At 34.2% G+C, this 24579-nt stretch overlaps 2 protein-coding genes across 2 annotated transcripts; both read left to right on the top strand.

Moving 5' to 3' along the window:
* The first annotated feature begins 3773 nt into the window (after positions 1-3773).
* Positions 3774-14106, top strand: LOC102624586 (G patch domain-containing protein TGH). The gene is made up of 16 exons (XM_025093909.2): positions 3774-4054; positions 4482-4572; positions 4706-4800; positions 5366-5469; positions 6522-6583; positions 6675-6749; positions 7437-7570; positions 8575-8650; positions 8735-8821; positions 8977-9054; positions 9732-9879; positions 10103-10592; positions 11035-11319; positions 11395-11523; positions 11714-11929; positions 12822-14106. Exons 1-16 carry the CDS (start codon positions 3920-3922, stop codon positions 13593-13595), a joined length of 2979 nt encoding a protein of 992 aa, XP_024949677.2. The 5' UTR covers positions 3774-3919; the 3' UTR covers positions 13596-14106.
* Positions 14107-17617: 3511 nt separating this feature from the next.
* Positions 17618-24365, top strand: LOC102622947 (putative phospholipid-transporting ATPase 9). The gene is made up of 11 exons (XM_006494201.4): positions 17618-18818; positions 19274-20604; positions 20771-20881; positions 21026-21302; positions 21644-21732; positions 21818-21926; positions 22211-22420; positions 22611-22736; positions 22858-22956; positions 23047-23238; positions 23387-24365. The coding sequence occupies exons 1-11, from the start codon at positions 18426-18428 to the stop codon at positions 24017-24019; spliced, it is 3570 nt and encodes a 1189-aa protein (XP_006494264.2). The 5' UTR covers positions 17618-18425; the 3' UTR covers positions 24020-24365.
* Positions 24366-24579: the final 214 nt, after the last annotated feature.

Genomic DNA, 24579 nt, shown 5'->3' with positions numbered 1-24579 from the left:
GCACCAATGAAGTTTCGTACGTGTGTTGTCCAGAAATAAAAGACAGGGCTAGTACAAATTGCGGGATTGACCGGAGTGGGCTTTTTAAAAGTTATTGGGCTTGGGCTATGTTTGATGAACGTTGGCCCAAGTTATTAACCACTTGTGTTTAGGCCCATTGGAAATGTATGTATATTTGTTAGAACAAAATCTACGAACTTTTTAAGTCACCACTTCAGATTGTTTTAAGACAATAAATTGCATTAAAAAGAGTTAAATTGGCAAATAATATATCATATGACACATCAAACTCATGTATAGTACTTACGTTCTCTATGAGAGTCTAGGACTCCAGTTTGAATTAGGACTTAACAACATAAAATTCGATTTTGTTAACTATAAATTTCACGTAATCAAAAAAGAAAAATACTTTTTGCACTACGATATAATAATTTGGTCTACTCCACCTCCCACACCTATTATATGTGAGATCACGTACACATATATATAAGGGGTGGATCAATAACCTCTAAAAATATTCTCAATTTTATACTCATTAATATCCATTAAATTTTAGTTGAATCAAAAGATGAGATTTACTAAAATTAAATATTCAAGATTATTTAATAATTTTTTCTTTCCACGTAGACCTCACCTCAAATCTTTCTCTCTCTTATATTTTCTCTCTTCCTTCATGTGCTCTCTCTCTACTCCTCAATCTTCTCTTCTCTTGTTTGTTTTTTAATATTTGACTTTTTGTTTGCCTTTTTTTCTTGGCCACAATTTTTTTTCTCTCTCTCCAAATTCACCTCACAACTCTTTGTGAAGATGCCTGAAAACATAGAAGATTTGATATGTTGTCATACTTTTATGATTGTATTTATATTTATTTTAGCTAACTTTTCTAATTCATAAATTATTTATTTTTTCAATATTTTTATCTTTTATACCTAATCTATTTTTCATTCTATTAAATCGTTATGTTGTTTCAATTGTTTGACACGTTATAGGGAACAATTGTAAAGAAATTGAAAACCGTGAACAATTAGAGGCACCATATGTGGGGATGCTTTTTTGAAATGTTACGGTAGGCTAGAAACTACTATGAAGATTACGGTAGACAATAGGGGTTTTGGATTCAAACTCGATCTTCTTCCAAGAATAGAATAGGCTATAATGAGGTGATTATTGGACAATTTACTTGTGCCCATCAAGGGAATTATGTACCAGAGAGTAATAAGCTAAGCTAGTTTTGTGGAAGAACACAATGAAAAATATGCAGTCAGGTCAATACAAAAAAAAAATGGAAATTGTTCAACAATCAAATGTGGGTGTGAAGCTAGTACGAGGGTTATGTATGACAAGAGGTCAAACAACTTGTTTAACTATTGAATAATTTCCTAAAAAAATTGTGGCCGAGAAAAAAAGCAAACGAAAAGTCAAAGATTAAAAAACAAACAAGAGAAGAGAAGATTGAGGAGGAGAGAGAGAGAGCACATGAAGGAAGAGAGAAAATATAAGAGGAAGAAAAATTTGAGGTGAGGTCTACATGGAAAGAAAAAATATTAAATAATCTTGAATATTTAATTTTAGTAAATCTCATCTTTTGATTCAACTCAAATTTAATGGATTTTTTTTTCATACAATTCAATGTGGTGAAAAAGGGCGAGTAACTAGCTTTTTTTTTTTTTGGTTGATGCTCGATCATGGTTGGCATATCACTATTTTGTGGATGTAATTTCATTTCACATAACTTATAGAACAAACAAGTATGATATGCCATTTGCATCATTCATAAGAGTGAACTACCATTTACAATCAATACAAGTTGGTTGTGCACTACTACAATGTGAAATCAAGGTATTATTTCAGTGGCTTTTTGAGACATGGCTTAAAGATATGGGAGTATGTCTTCCAGTTTATATTATTACTGACCAAGACTTGGCAATGTAAGGGGCCATTGCAAATGTTTTTCTTGAATACTCACCATTGCATTGGTTATTACCTTTGGCATATTAAGAAGGAGTTTGTCGAGAAGCTGTCACATGTGTACTCCAAAAAATCAAGATTCAAGATATGATTGAAAAAATGTATCATGTTTACTTACAAAATAAAGGAACTTGAAGAAACTTGGAAGAGTTTGATTATAGTAAATAAATTGGAAAACAATGGTAGCTAAATCATCTTTATAAAATACGTGCTTCTTGAGTACCTATTTATAATCGTAATTTTTTTTTTGATGGAATGAATACTACAAGATGATGTGAGGGCATTAACTCATTTTTTGATGGCTTTGTAACATCATTGACAATCTTAGAGAGTTTGTTGTGAAATATGAGGAAGTGTTGAGAAGGATTAATGAAAAAGTAAGTGGTGAATATTTTGAATCATAACACAAATATCTAATTATCAAGGATCAAGGATTTTTTTTTTGAAAAATGCATCATAGTTGCATGCCAGAAATGTTTTTAATAGATTCAAGAATGAATGGAGTCAAGTTAATTGATGCAAAGTTGCAGAAAATGGATGTGATGGTGAATTTCTTAGGTACCTAGTAATAACAAAGTTTGGAGAATTTGAAGAGTTCGTGGTGAAGTTAAATCTACAAACTTATGAGAGCACTTGTGATTGTAAAAAAATTTGAGTTTGTTAGAATACTTTGCAGACATATCCTGAAAATGTTTGTTTGTTTAGACATTGATAAATTGCCGAATTATTTTATTCTACCAAGATGGAGACAAAAGACATAAATTTAGAAAGATTGATTTGAGAGATTTTTTAAAAGATGATGATGAATAAGAATTAGATGCTTTGAGACTTAGCCATATGTGGCATTAAGCTACAAAATTAACATGTGTTGATGCATCTTCAAATGATGCATACTTTACTTACATGGACGGTAAAAACAAGCTACCCAAAAATCTTTGAGATATTTCAGTCCAACCAGCCATTGGTTGCCAACAAAAAAAATGATCTTTGTTTTAGCATCAGTTCGTCTCTGCCATTACTTTTAGATCCAAATATTTCTAAACCAATGGTCAAAAGAAAGACATTAACAACACTGGCAAACTCAAAAGTGGTATCGAGTTGGCCCTTGACAAGAAGAAGAATAGGGAGTGTAATTCATGTTGTAAACTTGGACATGATAAGTGTTTTTATCCTTTGAATCCAAGTAGAAAAGGTATTGAAACATCAAATTTAGGCAAATTGTAAATAAATCTTGTGATAATTACCTTTCAATATTAAAGATCTCTCGAAAAAGTTTACTTTTTAGGTATTTATAGAAATATTACAGGATGAAGAAATAAGTTAAATCGATACCAATAGAATCATGAAAAATAAGTTAAATCGATACCAATAGAATCATGAAGACGATTGTTGTAAATTATGCCAAGACTTTGATTGATTATGTTTACTGAAATTTATATGTTTTACAGTCAACTTCTTCAATTCCTATGAGATATCATTTTTAAATTTGTTATACTGCTCATGAATGAAGTCAGTTTTGGTTTCTATTTCTTCATGTTACAGCTAACTGTGATCATTATATAGCATTAGTGTTGATATAAAGTTATACAAATTTTGCATCGTCATATTCGAAGTCTATCAACTATCATACTCGTGTAATTTTGAAGCAACTCCGAATATTTAAAAAATGAAAAAATAATTTTTTAAATGAAAACAAAATTAAATAGAGTATATAAAAAAGGGTAATCTGGCGGCGTTAGTCATCCAATCAAATTGAAGCATTCAGCTACTCATTTGTAGCACTGGGTAATTTTATCATTCTCCTCTCTCTCTCTTTCTCGACTCTACTGCGTGAAACTGAAACCCAAAAACAGCTCCCCCTGCGGTACGGAGTCTCTTTTCCATTAATCATACTCCCTGGAAAGAACAAAAAATAAAAAATAAGAAAATAAAAAAAAATAATTAGAAGAAAATGGATTCGGACGTAGAGGATTACGTGTTCTTCGGCACACCGATAGAGCGTGAGGAAGAGATCACCAGCCGTCGAAAGAAATCCATCGCCGAGGCCTCCGGTCACCTCCGAACCCTCGCTCCCTGGAAACAAGAGGTACTGTTTTGTTTCCTCAGAAACCTCTAGAAAAGCTGAAACGATAATTTTGTTAGCTTCTAATAACCAATATGTGCCAATTTAAAGAAACACTTGAAAGAGCCTTACAAATTTTTTCAGGCTTAGCTCTCTGGAGGTTTTTAGCTTAGAAAATAAATAATGCTTTTTATGCATTGAATTGAATAACACGGAGAGTACGTTTAATTATATTTTTGGTGAATTTTGAACCATTTTTGCGTATTGAAATATAATATGAATTCATTATTACGCCAATTTTGAGTGTTCTTGCAAGTTTCTATGTGGTGTTATCACACTTGTCGAAATTTGTAAAATTACATCGAATCTAATCAACCTACTGAACTATTAGCTACCTATGACTTTATCCTGAATATTTTTGTTATTTATTTTAGAAATTTTGATTCTTCAGGTTACAGATGAAGAAGGAAGGAGAAGATTTCATGGGGCATTTACGGGAGGATTTTCTGCTGGTTATTACAATACTGTGGGATCAAAAGAGGGTATATTCTTACTTACATTTATATTAGAGACTGATATCACTTTTTTCTTTTAAAAAAAAAAAACTTGTAAACCAGCTGCCCATCGAGTAAGCATTTAACTTAACCATTTAAAACAATGTTAATGCTTATGCAGGTTGGACTCCACAAACTTTCACATCATCAAGGAAGAATAGAGCTGAAGTCAAACAGCAGAGCATTCTTAACTTTTTGGATGAAGATGAGAAAGCTGTATGTTTAACCATATACTCTGACCCTTCTATAGTATATGTGTACTTTTAGACATTTGACTTACTGGAGATTTGCTTGATGTTCTTGAATTTTCTTATGCTGTCTTTGGGGTTATGGAGCTCAGCCCTAACATTGGAATTATTGGTATCCTTCTTCTGAAAAATTAGCGTCTGACACAACTATTTCTAATTGATTCCAATTCCTAAGCTATTATTCCAACTGTTGCTTTTGTTTTACTAATCTTTATGAATAATTCATTTCCGTATTGTCGATTTATTCTTTTTTATCTGATACTTATTGTTGCAGTAATGCAAAAGTATGGTGTATTTTTAGTTATCTGGTTCTTATTGTTGCAGTAATGAAAAAGTATGATGTTCAGAGAATGTTTACTTGAAAATACATTAAAAAGTCTTATTCTTAGGCAGTTGCTTTTGGAAGATAATTATAGTTGTGTGTAACGTTTCTTCATGAAAATTCATGAAATTTTGTAATGTTCTTAGCTAACTTGTCTTAACCGTATAAATATGATTTAAGATCTAAAATTCATGTTGCTTTTGCCTTTTAGGAATTTGAAGGTAAATCCTTCGGGACATCTTTGCAGTTTGACACATTTGGATCTACAGCTGCTGAGTTTGCTCGTAAACAAGCCGAAAAAGAGCAGCAGCAAAGGTTTTATATGCTTCTATGATGTCTGTTTTTCACTGGAGATTATTACAGCTGTAGAATATTTAAATTTATGATTGAGGCCTAGTTGGTAGCTGAAAGTTTTATTTCTCGAGAGTATGATGCCTATATGCCTTCTTTTCTCAGCCTCAACGCTGTTACTGATTATCATAATCATAATCATCCCCTCCATTTTTCCCCCCTTTCAGTTCTGCGTGTTTGCCAGTACATGCTTGCTGTATTGATTCTCTTTTATGAGAAGAGCTGATGCCCTTTATCTGTTAATTTTAATCTTTTTTAAAATTTTATATTTTGTTTTCTGCATTTGTTGGAAGTGCTATCCATATTTCATTACCTGTCTTTTCTTCTTCTTCTTTTTTTTTTCCCTTAAGATATTTACTAATCATTCTGAAGAAACCATAACATTCTACTCAAATGAAAAAATTATTTCTCTTTTGTTATTTTTGCGGCCGGTTGGATTGGTTAAAAATCTGTGTTTGAGGCTTTTAAGTTCAATTACACACACAGAGACACACAAAACAAGCACACCATGCATCTCCATCCTTGTGGATGTATAGGCTAAGGTAAACTAGAGATGTCCGTGCATGATCATTGTTTCTCTGGATTTTCCATGCAGCTGTTGCCATGTCCATTTTGTGTCTTTTCATGCAACATAGATTTTCAATATTAAATAATTCATATGACTGTTTCATCTAGTCTAACTGAATTATTTATTGGGAGCAAACGTAGTGTACTGTAAGAACAGAAGTCGTATCTTTCACTTGATGCAACTCTTATGCACTGAAAGTAAATAATTAATTATTTATGCTCTTTGAACCAACTAATAACCATACTGATAGTGGTACGTGGCCCCATCCAAAATGGGGATGTGCTTCTGTCTTTCTTTTTTTCTCTTTCGTGTTTTCATACATAGTAGTCCTTTTAACGTTGTTGTAATCCTATTTTATATGCCCAAATGTATACTTATTATAAATCTCTTTCCATTAGTAATAACAAATTTTTCTTGTTTGTTTATGTATTTTTTTTGTGTATTACAGGCCATCAGCCATCCCTGGACCTGCTCCCGATGAATTAGTTGTTCCAGCCACAGAGTCTATTGGTTAGTGTCAATTAATTTATTATAGTGTTTTTGCAACAACTGTATATTATGCAATCCCATATTCTTAATCTGTCCCATTTTGCTTGACTAGGTGTAAAATTGCTGCTGAAGATGGGTTGGCGACGTGGTCGTTCAATTAAGGATTCACATGCAGATTCATTATATGGTATGTTTTCCCAGTGCCATTGCAAACTTAGTTTCTTGCATTTCAAACTGTAGCACTCGTTTTTTCTGTTAAAAAAAAAATTTAAAAAAATTATATTTTGATTTAGAGCAGAAGAGTGATTAGGTGCTCGAGGATTATTGATTAATTACATCGTATTGAGGGCATTTTCATATATAGTTTAAGACATTTTAGTTGATTTGTCATGCTCGATAAATGCTCTTGTGGTATCTTTTGTTGCTATAATCAATGACTATTACTGTAAAAAAATTTGGGGATGTCACTAAAACACTTGCCTGGTGGCTGACTAAAACTGTTGTTACATTTTCTTGTATCTCAATGGAACTTGCTTTCTACAACATCTCATCTAAACTTTGAACCATAGATTCTATTTGGACTGGCATTTGCAGTAACTATGGGTAAGCTTTGCTATGTTTTCTGTAAAGTAGAAAAGAAAGTAAAGTATATGCAATGTCTTGGACATTTTCGTCGACAATACCTTATTCAAATATGGCACTATCATTTGATAAAGTACATCATTTGCGAGATTGGAATATAAAATCACTTTTAATTTTTTTATTTCTTTTAGTTTCTATACCTGTTTAGTTTCTGATGATAATGCTTTCTTACAAATTTGACTACACTTGAAGGCAAGCTTATATATTTCTTATCTCCACAATTTATTTACAGATGCTCGAAGGGAAGGTAGAAAAGCGCTCTTAGCATTTTCTTCTGATGATGCAAAAACAGCATTTAATGATGCAGAACCTGTTGATCTTGAGCAGTCAGTTAATGATGATGGACAGCTTTCTCGCTGCACACCTGTATGAATTTTCCTGTCTAACTTATACCTTCTATCGGCTGTTACCTTGCCTCCTTATATACCTTTGAGTCCTTTAAAATTGCTTGATGTGATGAACAATGATGTCAATTGAATTATTCTTTTCTTTGGTCAATATGCAATGTGGCCTTAAACTTACTGGTATGGTTGTTTGTACCAGTGTGGCTGAAGTCTCTGCTAAGCTTCCGATTGTTCAAATGCTTGCCCATATCCACTGGAATAGATCATATACCTGTTCTTTTTACAAATCAGTCCCTTGGCTCTAAGTTGTTTGCCAATTGAAGGAGCTCGAATTATTTTTTTTCCTTAAATCATTTGACGTATTCACATGGGTGTTGAAAGTGTGTTGGTTTTCTTGCAAAAGAAAGAAATGAAAGAAAAAGAAGTTTTTGAATACTTTATAGAATATTTTATTGTTTGAATTTTCAAGTTGGGCCAATATTTTGGGTCATAAAGATCTTAAATTTGGGAAGAGGGAATATAGACTTATGTAGCCGTTATTAGGATTCAGTGCATGTACCCCTTGGATACTCTCCAGACATATCCACAATTTAGAAACTACATTTTTGGATCTATTAACTTGCATGATACTTCTTGGAAAAACCAAACTATATTCAAGACTTGTTGCATTAACACAGATCATGCTTTCAGCCTTTATATTCTGATATATGATTCTAACAATAAAAGTAGAGAAATTGTGAATGAAATTATTTTATTTAATTTTTGATTGGCAATTCTTATAGGATTTTTCCTGTTAGGTGGAAAATTATGCACCATATGAAATAATTGAAAAACCATTTGCAATATAAATGATGTTTATATTATTTATTAACTCATCCCTGCCATAGCTTATTTTGGTTTTCAGTTATGTTATATAGCATAATTGTAATATTTCAGCCACGTCCTATATCCAGATCCATGCTTCACAGAGTAAAGTTTAGTTTAATGTATATGGAAATTGAGTATCACATTATTCCTTTGATACAGGTTTATGTACTCAATCCAAAGCAGGACTTGCATGGTTTAGGATATGATCCTTATAAGAATGCTCCCGAATTCAGGGGTATGTATTTCTTGACATAAATCCCGTTGCAGTTGCCTACTTTTGTCAGAGCAATTTTAGTTTAATGATCTCTTGTTGATTCAGAGAAGAAAAGATCACGCACATCTGGTCATAGCAAAAATGGCCGTACGAAGGCTTTGTCGATAAAAGATAGTCTTTTTGGCTTAAAGTGTAAGATCTATAAATAACGTGATAAATATACTTTTTATGTAGTTGTTTTATTTATGATTTCATGCACCGACTCTATCTGATTGGTTCTGTTCAATTATGTGTGTTACTTAACTTTGAGATGATGGTGATTCAACTAATTGGATGATATTCATCAGCAGGAAAGGTTGCTCCTGGGTTTGGTATTGGTGCACTTGAAGAATATGATGCCGAAGATGAGGATCTTTATGGCGCTGGTTAGTACTTTATAATTTCATAGTATCATCTTTACAAAGTATTAGTCTTGTTTTAGTCGCCTTCTGAGAATTGCAAGTCTCCATATAGAAAAATCTAATGGTAGCAGTGATAATGTGTCGGAAGGAGAGGTTTGAGGTGATCGATAGCAGTGATAATGAGTTGGAAGGAGAGGTTTGAGGCGATCGATATACATTGGTAGACAATATTTTCTGTTTACATGTAATTGGCAGACAGTATTTTTTGTTTGCATGCTGAGTTTCAGCTAAGCCCTAAACTTTAAGCTATTTGTAAATATCCAAACACTAACATTTAAGTTTTAATGTGTCCTCTAATGTGCAAGGCATATAGATCAACCACAGCCACAACCTAGAAACACCACTTAATCCAATACATATACCCCATGTTGAGTTAGGATCAAAACCTAAAGTTTAGGATTTCAAGGGCCCAACGGCAAGGATTAAGCTCATAACAATAAGACAACATTGACTTCAGCGAAAGAGATGGAGATGCATTTGAGACAGATTCTTGGGAAGTGAAATTGGCTCCACTGCAATTTCACTGGATGTCTTTGTCTAATATTTTAAATGGTTGAACTGTTGAACAGGTGGATAATAACATTTATGTTTTGCTGACCTTAAAAGGTTAGTTTCTTGTACTAATTGTGGTTTTTCTTTAGATTATGAATTTGTGGATACTTATGCTGAAGAAGACGAAGAGCCCTCCAGATTGAGCAAAGACGTTAGGAAAAAGTTGGTGGGCAGGGAGCGGCAGGATGTGTTGCCTGGTTTCATACTTGCATCAAAGTCTGACTACCAGTTGGAAAGGTAATTGGACAGGACGTATATGAAGCATAATCTGCCAATCTGCCTCAGCATTTCAGATGTCCGACATGATTTTATTCTTGTTCTTGGTGTGGTCACATTGTTACATTTAGTTTTTTTGAGGGTTCAGATTTGTAAGATTGAGTTCATTCTAGTCACCTTCTACTTCATGTTTTATTTATTTTAAGATTTAGTCAGCCTATTTTTGTTCCAAATTGTTGTCCAGATTTGATCCTCCGGTTGTTCCAAAGGATTTTGTCCCTCACCATAAGTTTCCTGGGCCTTTGGAGACTGACAGCAAGCTTGCTGTTCCCCTGCCACCAGAGATTCCTCCTCCTGAGGATAATAATCTGAAATTGTTAATAGAGGGGGTTGCGACTTTAGTAGCTCGATGTGGAAAATTGTTTGAGGATATTTCCAGAGAGAAGAATCAGTCAAATCCATTGTTTAGTTTTCTCACTGGAGGAAATGGCCATGATTATTATGCGAGGAAGTTGTGGGAGGCTCGTCAGAAACGTAATGATCAGACCAAGCTGGTAAGTGATGGGAAATCATCTGAAACTGCTCAGAGGTTGACAGCAGAGACCCGTGGCAAGTTGCTAGGAGAGAGGCCACTGGAACAAAGTGCAAGAGATTCAAGCTTTTCAGTTGGTTCTGAAAATGGCATTCAGATCCAATTTAATCTTTCTGATACATTTACCAAGTCTGCATCATTTGTAAGTAGCCTGCTTCTTTTAGTGGTTATAAAGATTATTGTTATTATTAGCATTAGTATTAGTATTATTGTTGTTGTTGTTATTTGTTATTTTAGAAAAAAAATTATATACTTTTGATATGAAACTCAAAAATGTATTAATGGAGAAAATCAAAATAGAGGGTGGACTAGTTGTCCACTAAGTAAGCGAAAAAGAAAAGCTTTTTGTTCTATACAAAAGTATGCCCAACCATCCTTCCAAAATATGCCATGCCAATTTTGACACCCTATCTAAAAACCCCCACCAAGTTTAGATGATACACTTTTGTTGCTGGGTTTTGGAAATCCGGATTTTAGTTCTCTAGAGCTTATATTGTAAATCACTGCTTTTTAATACTTCTCCTGCTTGTTTCTAAAAGTTGAATTTGAGCTACTGTTTTCCTTTTATTGACTCTTTACCATAGAATGAGTTGCCAGAAGTTGCAACACCTTTCCAAGATGATCCGGTAAAGCAAGAAAGATTTGAGAGGTTTCTCAAGGAGAAGTATCAGGGAGGACTTCGCTCTACAGACTCTGGTGGAGCCAGTGCTATGTCAGAAGCAGCTCGTGCTCGTGAGAGATTGGACTTTGAAGCTGCAGCTGAAGCAATAGAGAAAGCAAAACAGAGAAAGGAAGGCTCAATATCTACAGAGCAGTTATTGGGGTCTTCAGGGGCTGGAAGGATGCTGTTCACTTCCGGAGGACTAGAGGTATATTTCATTTGGTGGAAGTTTAGTTTATAAAGTTCTAGAGATTAAGCTTCTTATAAGAATTTCTGAAAACAGCAAGTTAAAGATACTCAAGCTGAAGATTTGACGAATAAGAAAGTTTACCCAAGAAGGGAAGAGTTCCAATGGCGTCCTTCACCTATTCTTTGCAAGCGCTTTGATCTGATTGATCCTTATATAGGAAAGGTGATATCATGTACTTTTTTTTTTCTTCTTCAAAAAGCTGATGTCTAACAATCCAAATGATTTCACACAACATTGTTTTTTGGATTAATTCAGCTTGTACTTACCCAGAACTAACTGACAGCTGTTACACTTATATCCTTGGTCATATAAGTAATATATTAATTCAGAATTACTATACTGCCTCTTGCAGCCACCTCCAGCTCCGAGGATAAAAAGCAAGATGGATTCTCTTATCTTCATTTCAGATTCTGTTAAAGCCCCCAGATTGGAAGAATCTGTTGCTGCAAATAATGATCGATATTCTGCACCTCAATCTGATGCTCCAGAAATAAGCAGAGATGTAACGAAGGAAATTGAAGCCGATATACAAGTTGAAAATGTTGAGAGGCCGGTTGACCTTTACAAGGTACTATGTTAGATATTTTATCATGTTCATTTTATTGTCAAGTGAAAAATGAAATTCCATGTTTCACATGCTTTGCTATATTGTAGCGTATGTTTAAAAATTTTCATTTTGAGGCTCTTGAACGGCTAGGAAAAAATAGAAATGAAAGCTACTCGTTCTAATTTGCAGTCGTGTTTGTTAATCAAAACTGTTGAAGATTTTGCATGCTTCACATATGATGGTCTGTTGTAGCCTGTGGTTTTAAATTTTGATTTTGATTCACTTGGACAGTGAAGAAAAAATGAAAATGGAAATGGATGTATCCTTTCTATTATTCAATATATGTTTGTTAATTGATGAGTTTCTGATATAGATAAGCATATCATGGGTTATAAAATCTTCTCTTGTGAGAGTAACGGCTACGCTTTTCTTTTTTCTTTTTTTCTTTTTAAAAAAAACCATTCTAATTCATTAGAATTTTCCATTGTCTCCATCTTGTTTTCACTCTTGTGAATTTATTTATTACTTTAAAAAAAACCATTCTAATTCATTAGAATTTTCCATTGTCTCCATCTTGCTTTCACTCTTGTGAATTTATTTATTACCCAATTATATGGTACCCTTTCAGTTTTTCTACTTGTCTTTGTTTCTTTAGTACATGACTTCCTTTTGCAATGAATTCAAACCTTCTTTGCTAATTTTAACTTACCTTGTATAAAGTTCCGCTGACCCAAATGTATGCAGTTTGTAAGTTGCAAAGAACAATCAATATCTTTGTGTCCAAAATTTGGATTCCCTTCTGTGTATTACTTCCATGCTTATGGTCCATTTAGTTGTTTCTTTATTGGAGGAGCATGCTATATGTAGGATATGCTGCCTTTGTCATGTGTTAACAATCTTCATTCATGTGCAGGCTATTTTCTCTGATGATTCCGATGATGAAGTGGAAACATTTAATCCTAAGAAAGTGGAGGATCCAGAAAAGAAGATTGAAGTGGCTAATACAGCATTAAGCCATTTGATTGCGGGTGACTTCTTAGAATCCTTGGGAAAAGAGCTAGGTCTGGAGGTTCCCCATGAGTCACCACCCTACCCAACGAGTAAAGCCAAGAATCCTGCTCAGAAAGAAACTTCTAATGCCAATGCTGGAGGAAATGCTAATATCCTGCCTGTTGATAACAAATCTTCTTCCACAAGAAATGCTGTTAGCAGAACATCAATAGAGCGATGGATGCCAGATCAGAGGGAAACTGCTCAAGAGGGCAAATCCCAGAAAAATGAATTCACTCCTGGTAACCCTCTGAATGTTAGTGACAAATATAAGGAGACTGATAAATATAAAGGTGAAATTGGCTGTGAAAGATCTAAGGAGGATGAAAAATCTAAATTAATGTCTAGCCACCATAAAAATAGAAGCAGCAACTCATCTTCAGAAGATGAAAGGAGCAGAAAACGATCTAGACGACACCAGTATAGCAGTGATTCGTATAGCGATTCATCCAGCGAATATCGGGATCAACACCACTCTAGGTCAAAAGGGAGAAGCAAGGGGTCCTCTCGAGAAAAGAGTAGCAGCAGAAGAAAACATCGTAAGCATAGAGATAGGGACTCTCCCCGCAGATCACATAATGATACTGAGAAAGAATGTACTGCAAGGAAGAAAGATAAAAAGAGGCGGAGGGATTGAAGTGGAGCTCCTATTTCCTTTAATACCAATTGTAGCTTCCCCAAGAAAGATCTCTGGATGGGTGTTTTCATGGATGAATCACGCTGAAATTGGAAGGTTCTAATGCCTATTTCTTGGTTCCTTTCTGTTTATGATTATGGGACACTAGCCGCAGCTGTTGTACAGGTGATTGGTATTCTTCATTGTCTCAGCTCTGTACCTAAGCTTGGGCTAATGATTGCAATCACAATGTTCATAGAGGTGAGTTGCTGATCTTCAACTATCCTGTAGTGATGCTACTGAGAGATAAAATTGAAGGTGCTGTTACTGGAAATGACAATTGCTCATTTTGTTTGTTTGCTAGCATTTTTACCCCCAAACTCCATTCACATAGATTTGCTTAGGAAGATGAAATGTTGATGCAATTTTGAATAATTGATGAGGCAAGGCAGCAGGAAAATAGCTCAATAGTTCGCGTTGTATTGTCTTTGAGGCAAAGTTTATTTCTATATGGCAACTATGATTAAAGCTATTCTCAGGCACCTCGATTATAGGCACTTTGAAAACATATCCAGCCATTTCTTGTTAGACATGAAACAGGGTGCTGAATTCAAATTCTGAAGATCTTTAATTTATATCCACTGAAATTGCCTTCTGGAAAATTTTAGGCTGCCTGTAATTTTAAAATTGTAAAAGGAGAAAAAATATATATATATATAATAGAGAAAATGGTGCATATGTCCTGAATGACTGAGGTCTTGTTTGATATTGAAGTATTATAATTGCTGTGGAAAAAATAAAAGAGTTTGATTATGAAATGAAAATTAATAGTGTATAGTAAATATAATTTTTAAATAATAATTTGATAAAAATAATAAAGTTATTATAAGATTTTTTATTATACAAATGAAATTAACTTAATTTTAAAACAACAACAACTAATTTTAAAACAACAACAACTAATTTTATCAAACGTTTTATTGTGGTTATTTATAAGTTACAACCGTCCAGTACAACCTCAATACTTAGCGGGATGTATTTTTCCTCCAACAGGGCACATGTTTTCAATTCATTTTTATATCCTATGCGTCCCATATCAAAGAAAATTATTTTATATTAAGCGACTAAGCATCAGATTTCAGTTCTTGGCCGAGGAATATCAGAAGACTTCGCAGCATGATTTAATGAATTTTTGAGGCTAAATCTCACACCGATTGCTCTCTCTAGAAGTCAGAAGCTTCTTTGAAAAACTTAATTGTAGCTCCCATTTTGTAAATATGATTATGGAGATGGAAGCACTTGATAAATTTTGATTTGTTTAAGACTTTTGTTGGGTTTAGTAGTTGTATTTCTGAATTCCTTGCAATCAAAATAATTAGGTAAAGTACGACCTCCTCGTGGTTGCAAATATTTTCTTGGATTTTGCATTGAAATGATTACACGCAAAGCAAAGATTTAATTATTTAATTATTTCAACTACAGCATTTGGTCAAACTGGGAGAGCCGCCGAAAATCAAGCATTGTTGCATGGCGTACTCCACTTTTGACACATTATAATTAAATTAGAATGATGTCAAACAAGCCTCATGCCATGCGCCCCTCACAACTCAAAATTCGATCTAGTCATTATGTCTAGCTTAAATCAATTGAATAAGGAATGGTTCTTAACCTAATAATCTTATCTGTGGAAATTGCCCAACAACCAAAGGCATCCGAAAAGGAGAATGCGAAAAGAGAGAGAAGTGAACAAGTAGCACTAATTATGTATTATTATTATTATTATTATTATTATTTATAATATTTTTAAATTATTATAAACTTTAATTTATCTTCATTTTTGTAAAGATGATAAATATTTCTCATTAATGGGTCTTTATTTTTTTCGTTATCTAATAAAAAAATAAGAATAAATTGAAGTTTATAATAATATAAAAATATTTTTAAAATTATTATTTCACGAGCCGATAACATGATATTTACCTTTTGACTTTTAATTTGAAGGAGCCATTGGCCAACAACAACACAACATTCGCCCAACATCTGTTAGATTTTTTCAAGCTATCTAAATTTTCTATGCCCAGTTTGGCTGGGCTGCACCAAGCCACCAACTCTTTCTTCTTTTCTCCCCCCCCAAAAAAAAAAAAAAATTGATTTCTTATTTTATAAAATTAAAGTCGTTTATGCAATATACATATTGACCTGAAATCATACCTTATAAAGTTGTTTAACAATTAACCCATTTTAAGTTTTTTTTTTCTTTATTTCATCTATGGGTTTAAATCAAGGTGTTGAGTAAATAAGGGGATTTAATATGTTCTCAATTTTATTTCATGTTTTCGCTATTAATTTATTTCATTTATCTAATTTATTAATAAATAAGAGTAAACTTGTATTTGAAAATAAAGTTAAATTGACAAGTTCGATAATATGGCATTGGGGGCCCCTTGGCTGATCACAAACACCATATAACTGATATTTTGGAATTTCATTATTATTATTGTTATTATGGAATTCCATTATTGATTGATTTGATGGCTACAAGGGCAGTGAATTTGCATATATTGATTTTGTTTTTCCTTCCCTTCTTTTAATTTGAACTTGACCGTGGGACCACGTCAAGGAGTCGATCAATCAAGACATGGGGCCTTATGATTTATCACTTACGAATATATCCAGATAGAGAAAAGGCATGATAATCATAATATCATACTACCAATAAATTTTAAAGACAAAATTTCTTTTAGTTTTTTTTTTTTTCTAAATTGAAAACAAACCTTATTTATTCAAAAAAAAAAAATATGGGTTGGGTCAATACCATTATTTTAATGCGAGAAGTGACCCCTAACTAAGTTCAGTCCATTACAAGTAAAAATCAAGAATAATTTTTTTCTTCTTTTTATAGTCGAAAAGTTATATGAATTTAGACTTGCAGTAAACTTTAAACTACCATGTCAATACTTTATACATGCATTATTCATATATCATTTTAAAATAAATAATAATAATAATATTAAGAGAGAACGCAATTTTATTACATGTTTTAATTTTTACGTAAGAGATATTATTATAAATATCATGATCAGTTGTGTGGCCAGCATTGTAGCTGAGCTCTCAGGGAAACAAACAAAGAAAATGAAAAAGGGGAAGGGGCATGTGATTGGTGATGGTAGTGTTTTGTTGACCCTTCTCACCCGGAGCCATATCCTCCACACTTGTGCCTGTTTCATATATTTTTTTCACCCAAATAACAAATGAATCAACTTTTCTAACATCTGGCTCCCTAATTTTTTTTATATTTTCTCAAATAAAGACATTTTATGCTTTTTTATCACGTGGTTACCTAACTCGGCTATTGAAATGAATGATCAAGTTATATTTGCAGTGTTTGGGTAAATACTTAACGGGTAAATTTTAAATTATATTTCTCGTCAAATAACATTTTTTAAAATACTCTTCTTAAAGGATTGTAAATTTCAACTAATTGGTAATTTTTTTCCAAAAAAAAAAAGAGAGAAAAATAAGAATGAGTTTGATGAATTTCAGTTATCTTCTTAAGTAGGGTAGAGGAAACTGAATTTTATAATAATTTGAGAGTATTTTAAAGACGGTCATTTTATAAAAGGGATAATTTAAATTTTACTCTTAATTAAAAGATACACATGGTAAGAAATTGACAAATGAAAAAGTACACAGTACGAGCATTCACGATTTTTTTCACTTATATTGTTATGTTATTAAATTTTAATTATGACAGTAGAGATTATGCACTTAACACTAGTCTAAATTTTAAATATATCTTATGTTGTAATATATCCATCGATTGTAGCAATTCAAAAACTCAATACTAAAGGGTATTTTTATTATTTTTCTTATAGGTTCACTTTTAATGTGAATGGAGAACTACCATTTTATGAGAAAAAAGTTAAACAATTAGGGGTGTATATGTTATTATCCAACATTGAAACTCCATTATCAACCTTTAACTGACTTTTAAAAACCTGTTTGTGCAGAGTAGTTTCCTCTGACAACCTTAAAAAAAAAAATTAATTTGTCATGTGCTTCTTCTCCCAATAGATTCACTGCTAATTAACTTCTGTAGTTTCTGTCCACATATACTCACTTCAAAAACTTTCCTCCTTCGAAAAGACAAAATGTATATTTTGCCCTCTTTGCATCATCTCTTCTGCGAAGCTTCACATCCAATGAAAAAAAGAAGAAAAGATCCATATAAGCAAATGATGCATTCAATGAGCTAATCTTACTAAATACTGCCCATGTTCGTGTGTCATTCTCTTTCAATTTCATTCATTCTTGTGCAGCACTGCATTTTGACCTTCTAGAATACTTGCTCACGACTCCAAATAATTCCCACTTATGTTTTTTAAATGTATTATTAGCTGTTGGCAAAAAGCTTTTTTTTTTTTTTTTTCCTTTTGGGGGCTATTGGGGTTGTTTTTATTTAATATTTGTATTGGATTTTAATGAGCTGTTGTTAAAGTAGTTGAGCTTTGTAATATTTAGAAACCCATAAGCACGTTCCTTCTATCTACAAGTCAAAGATGGGATGCAAGTCAGGCCCGCAAACTTCTACCAAATTGAGTCATATATTGAAGAACAAACATGATACTTTTTCAAAGCTTTGATTGGTTAGTGGCTCAAATTCTTGAAGGATTTTTGCCTTTGTGCTTTTATTATCCTTAAAATTACTTTTTCTTCATCAATTATTTGTTCAGTCAGCCGAGTTCTAGTTTTGCTTTATTCTCTAGATCCATTACTGTATTGTGAAGCTCTCTTGAAGCAATTTTGTTCCGCAAAAATTTGAAAGAACAACTTTCACAGTTGCATATAAAGATGGCAGGTAATAGAAGAAAGAAGCATCATTTTAGCAGGATTCATGCATTTTCATGTGGCAAAACGTCATTCAAAGGTGACCATTCATTGATTGGAGGGCCTGGATTCTCAAGAGTGGTCCATTGCAATGACCCTGAAAGCTTTGAGGCCAGTGTCCTCAATTACAGTGGCAATTATGTTAGAACTACTAAGTATACTCTTGCCACATTCTTTCCAAAAGCCTTGTTTGAGCAATTCAGGAGAGTTGCCAATGTGTATTTCCTCATCTGTGCGATCCTCTCTTTCACTCCGCTATCACCTTACTCTGCTGTCAGCAATGTTCTTCCTCTTGTTGTTGTGATTGGTGCTACAATGGGGAAGGAGGTTCTTGAAGATTGGCGGCGAAAAAAGCAGGTATCCTTTTTTTGAGATTGTTGTCAGCTTAGATGCGGCTTCCTTTCTAATTTACAAGCTTAAAATTGTGTTTTTAATGGTCGATTATATGCCAAGTTTGTGACTGAATAAACTGAACTCTGTTTGAAAGATGATAAACTAGGAAAATTTAGGGAATTTTTAGTTTAAAGGAACACATTGTTGGAGAAATGCCTTTGGGTTGTTTATGATGTTTGTCAAGCCTGTTATGATGCAGTGAACTTGGCGCACCATGATCAATTTTGAACATTTTCAGTTTACATTAAGGTCAAAATTTTGATAAGTATTGATGTACATTTCTAATTGTTTTTTTGCGTGTTGTGCTTTCTCGTCTTCAGTTTAGGACGTGGAGTTGACATCAGTAAATTTCTTCTTTTCAATTTTACTTTTCTTTTTTTTTTTTCACTGTTAATTACTGTCTTTTATCTGTTTTCCAGGATATAGAAGTGAACAACAGAAAAGTGAAAGTACATTGCGGAGAGGGTGCCTTTGATTATACGAAATGGAGGGATTTGAAAGTTGGGGATGTAGTGAAGGTTGAAAAGGATGAATTTTTTCCTGCTGATCTCATCCTACTATCCTCAAGTTATGAGGAAGCAATTTGCTATGTTGAAACCACAAATCTGGATGGAGAAACCAATTTGAAGCTAAAGCAAGCACTTGATGCAACTTCGAACATGCACGAGGACTCGAACTTCCAGAATTTCAAGGCTATCATTAGATGTGAAGATCCAAATGCAAATTTGTACACCTTTGTTGGCAGTCTGGAGCTTGAAGAACAGCAGTACCCTCTTACACCTCAGCAGCTTCTGCTTAGGGACTCAAAGCTACGAAATACTGACTGTATATATGGGGCAGTTATCTTTACGGGTCGTGATACAAAGGTTTTTCAAAATTCAACTGGGCCTCCTTCAAAAAGAAGTAAAGTTGAGAGGAGAATGGATAAAATTATCTACTTTTTGTTTGGCATCTTAGTATTGATGTCTTTTATCGGATCAATTTTCTTTGGTATTGCAACTAGGGAGGATTTACAAGATGGAAAGATGAAGAGATGGTATCTTAGACCAGATGATACCACTGCTTACTATGATCCAAAAAGAGCGGCAGTTGCAGCAGTTTTGCACTTTTTGACTGCCCTTATGCTGTATGGATATTTGATTCCCATTTCCTTGTATGTGTCAATAGAAATTGTTAAGATTCTTCAAAGTATCTTTATCAACCAGGATCTTCACATGTACTATGAGGAAACTGACAAGCCAGCACGAGCCCGTACCTCAAATTTAAATGAAGAACTTGGTCAAGTTGACACTATACTTTCGGATAAAACCGGGACTTTAACTTGCAACTCTATGGAATTCATCAAGTGTTCAATTGCAGGGACCTCCTATGGTCGTGGAGTAACTGAAGTTGAGAGAGCTATGGCCAGGAGAAAGGGGTCACCTTTAGAAGAAGAGGTGACAGAGGAACAAGAAGATAAGGCATCCATTAAAGGGTTTAATTTTGAGGATGAAAGAATCATGAATGGTAGCTGGGTTAATGAGCCTCATGCTGATGTAATCCAAAAATTCCTCCGATTGTTGGCTATCTGCCATACTGCATTACCTGAAGTAGATGAAGAAAATGGAAAAATTTCATATGAAGCCGAATCACCAGATGAGGCAGCTTTTGTAATTGCAGCAAGAGAACTTGGGTTTGAATTCTATGAAAGAACTCAAACAAGCATCTCAGTGCATGAGTTAGATCCAGTCACTGGCACGAAAGTTGAAAGGTAGTTTTCTTCGATGTCCTTCAATGTTATTTTCATTGAATGAATTCTTAACAAATTATCTGCTGCCATCTTTAGCAGTTAATAGGAAAATGGTATTTTCTTATCCTTTCTCAATGAAAAGCACATGTGCTTATTGTTTAACTTGTTTTATTTGTTTTTTTTGCAGGTCGTACAGTCTTTTGAATGTCTTGGAGTTTAGTAGCTCTAGAAAACGGATGTCTGTGATTGTAAGAAGCGAGGAGGGAACCCTGCTTCTACTTTCTAAAGGAGCTGACAGGTTTGTAATACAGATATTGCCTTAATGCTTACGAGTTTGAGTGAACTTAGAATTTGGCTTCATAATTGAGAAACTGGCAATTGAATGTATTTTGTGCCTGAATTTAGAATGGTTGATGTTAATCTTTTTTTTGGATACAAACAGTGTAATGTTTGAAAGACTTGCGGAAAATGGAAGAGAGTTTGAAGAGCAGACAAAGGAACACATCAATGAGTATGCTGATGCTGGTTTGAGGACCTTAATACTTGCCTATCGTGAACTGGATGAGAAAGAATACAAACAGTTCAATGAAGAATTTACTGAGGCCAAGAACTCAGTGAGTGCAGATCGTGAGGAACTGGCTGAGGAAATAGCAGAAAAGATAGAAAAAAATTTGATTCTTCTTGGTGCTACGGCTGTTGAAGACAAACTTCAAAATGGGGTGAGTTTTTGACTTAAAAAGTAAAGCTTGGTGCTTGATACAAGAGCAATCAAATTACTTTTGCATGGCATTTAAAGCACCTATATTTAAGGGGTTGCTATCCCAAAAAAATGTAATACTGTCATAATAGCCTTTTGTTCATCTGAATTAGAAATAACACTATTGTACAATGAACTAAGTTTCTTTAAGATATTTTTGACACAGAATATACTCATGGAAAATACTTGGTTTAGGGAAACTAAGTCGTTAGTTTATGTCATATCAAAATGCCAGTGCATTGAATGACTTTCTTACAGGTTGAAGTACAGTTTGAGACTGAGTATCTATTTTGTCTGGAACAGGTTCCTGAATGCATCGACAAACTTGCACAAGCTGGAATTAAACTATGGGTTTTGACTGGAGATAAGATGGAGACAGCAATCAATATAGGGTATGTGTTTATGAAATATAGGTTGCTCTATGAATTGATGTCGGTCTCATATGCTAATATTTCTCGTCTTCTGTTGAATTGGCAGATTTGCATGTAGTTTGCTTAGACAAGGAATGCGACAAGTTATTATCAGCTCTGAAACACCTGAAAGCAAAACTCTGGAGAAATCAGAGGACAAATCTGCAGCTGCTGCGGTAATCCATTATCTCATTTCCTCTCCTCCTTTCTATTGGTTTTGAAGTGTCATGGCATTCTCTTTAGATATTGATAAGTTACAACACTAGAAAGGCTTAGGATGAACAAATACTTTTTCCAGAATGAGTCGTGATCTCAAAAACTTGTTTCTGGATATAGAAACAAAAATAGGATGGTTTTGTTTAAGAAATAGACAGCTCTTGCATACCAATATAACTATTGTCTTGGTCAATCTTGTATTGCAATGACTTTTGAGCTTTACGGGATCTTTTTGATTCTTTAGGCATTGAAGGCAAGTGTCCTTCATCAGCTAATTCGAGGAAAGGAATTGCTTGATTCTTCAAATGAAAGCTTGGGGCCGTTGGCTTTGATTATTGATGGGAAGTCACTCACTTACGCTCTAGAAGATGATGTAAAGGACTTGTTTCTAGAGCTAGCCATTGGCTGTGCATCTGTTATTTGCTGTCGATCATCTCCTAAACAGAAAGCACTTGTAAGTCACAGTTAATTTAATTATAGTCATGAGACTCATGACATATATAATTTTTTCCTAAAATAAGCTGCATTTCTTAAAGAATTCTTTATTATTCTGTGCCCTTTGGTTATGTTGCCTTGCTGATGAAAATATTTCCATCAACCTTCATTCCTTTTTAGTTTAAAAATGTGGCATTTAAAAATTGCAGGTTACAAGGCTGGTAAAAACGAAAACCAGTAGCACAACATTAGCAATAGGTGATGGGGCAAATGATGTTGGAATGCTTCAAGAAGCAGATATTGGAGTTGGTATCAGTGGTGTAGAAGGAATGCAGGTAATTGCTGTTAAACACTTTGTTTCTAGATGTCTCACTAGCGTCATGAGTCAAGTCTATATCTTGACTCTTAGCTGGTACTCAAGTTTGCCTGATAAATTTTCCTTGCTCAAAATTTCAGGCAGTCATGTCAAGTGACATTGCAATCGCACAGTTCCGGTTCTTGGAGCGCCTGTTGCTCGTGCATGGACATTGGTGTTATAGGAGGATCTCATCAATGGTATGTTTCACTCTGAAAATGCTAATTGATAAGCTGGGTTGACTCTCTTCTTTGTTGAAATTATTAATATATTTCTTTGTTTTTTGGCAGATATGCTACTTCTTTTACAAGAACATTGCATTTGGATTCACCCTCTTCTTCTTCGAGGCGTATGCATCGTTCTCCGGCCAACCTGTGTACAATGATTGGTTTCTATCACTCTATAACGTTTTCTTCACGTCACTCCCTGTGATTGCTCTGGGAGTCTTTGACCAGGATGTCTCGGCTCGTTTTTGTCTCAAGGTGGGTACCAAATTTCTTTCATTTTTGCTAACAATTGATAAGAACCTCATGGTGGCTTTAATCAAGACTTCTTATAAGAGTCTCAAGCACTCTCTCTTTATATATAAGAGTTATCGGAAATGAAAGTTTGCTTTTCCATTTGTTACAGTTCCCTCTGTTATACCAAGAAGGTGTACAGAATATCCTGTTTAGCTGGACTCGGATACTTGGCTGGGCACTTAATGGTGTAGCAAATGCTGCCATCATCTTCTTCTTCTGCATCCATGCAATGAAGCAACAGGCCTTCCGTAAAGGTGGGGAAGTCATAGGTTTGGAAATCCTAGGCACCACCATGTACACGTGTGTTGTGTGGGTAGTGAACTGCCAAATGGCACTGTCTGTCACCTATTTCACATACATACAACATCTCTTCATCTGGGGCGGCATTACATTCTGGTACATATTTCTTTTGGCATACGGTGCCATGGATCCTTACATTTCAACAACTGCTTATAAGGTCTTCATCGAAGCCTGTGCACCAGCACCTTCATTTTGGCTCATTACACTCTTAGTGCTGATGTCCTCCCTCCTCCCATATTTCACTTACTCAGCCATTCAAATGAGGTTTTTCCCATTGCATCATCAAATGATACAATGGTTTAGATCTGATGGCCAAACAGATGATCCTGAGTTCTGTCAAATGGTACGACAGAGATCGTTGCGGCCAACAACAGTAGGTTACACTGCTCGTTTTGAAGCAAGTTCCAGAGACTTGAAAGCGAAGCTTGAAGATAGTTTATGAACATTCTTCTTTGTAGATTCTATAAAAGATGTACATATAACACATCCAATGCTAAGTTGGGTCTCTCAGTCGTCCTGCAACAAGTCCCGCTACAAGAAAGATTGTCCCAAAGATGAGGCCCCCAGCTAATTGATGCATCCCTGTCTTACCAGAATCTTGTTTATGTGAGCTCCAAAATTGTATTTAGTAGTTTTGGCAGCTTTGAGACAATTCCAAATTTTTCTTTCACAATTGTATCATTCATGTACGTAATTCATAATTCCGAGAAATACATTTCAATTCAATTTTTATTTTCATTCATTAAGTTCAATATTTAAATACCACTCATGTGCCTTTAAGAAGCTAATTATGCCTTCCCCTTTCTCGATAATAGAAGTAGGATGTTGTTTGCTACACTTTGTTTTTGTTCTGTTATTCTTTGTTCAGTAGAAGTGGAAATAATTCAATTTCTCATATGATCAGAACGTAGATTATACGTCATGGTTTTCTGACAGTTAAAAGGTTTCAGGGTTTTACAACAGTTCTTATTTCAAATCAAGAGTAAAAGAAATGGTGGGAGG

This window comes from Citrus sinensis, chromosome 3 (assembly GCF_022201045.2).
Source record: "Citrus sinensis cultivar Valencia sweet orange chromosome 3, DVS_A1.0, whole genome shotgun sequence".
In the NCBI taxonomy this organism is placed as follows: Eukaryota; Viridiplantae; Streptophyta; class Magnoliopsida; order Sapindales; family Rutaceae; genus Citrus; species Citrus sinensis.
This window is presented reverse-complemented; position numbering and strand designations above follow the sequence as displayed.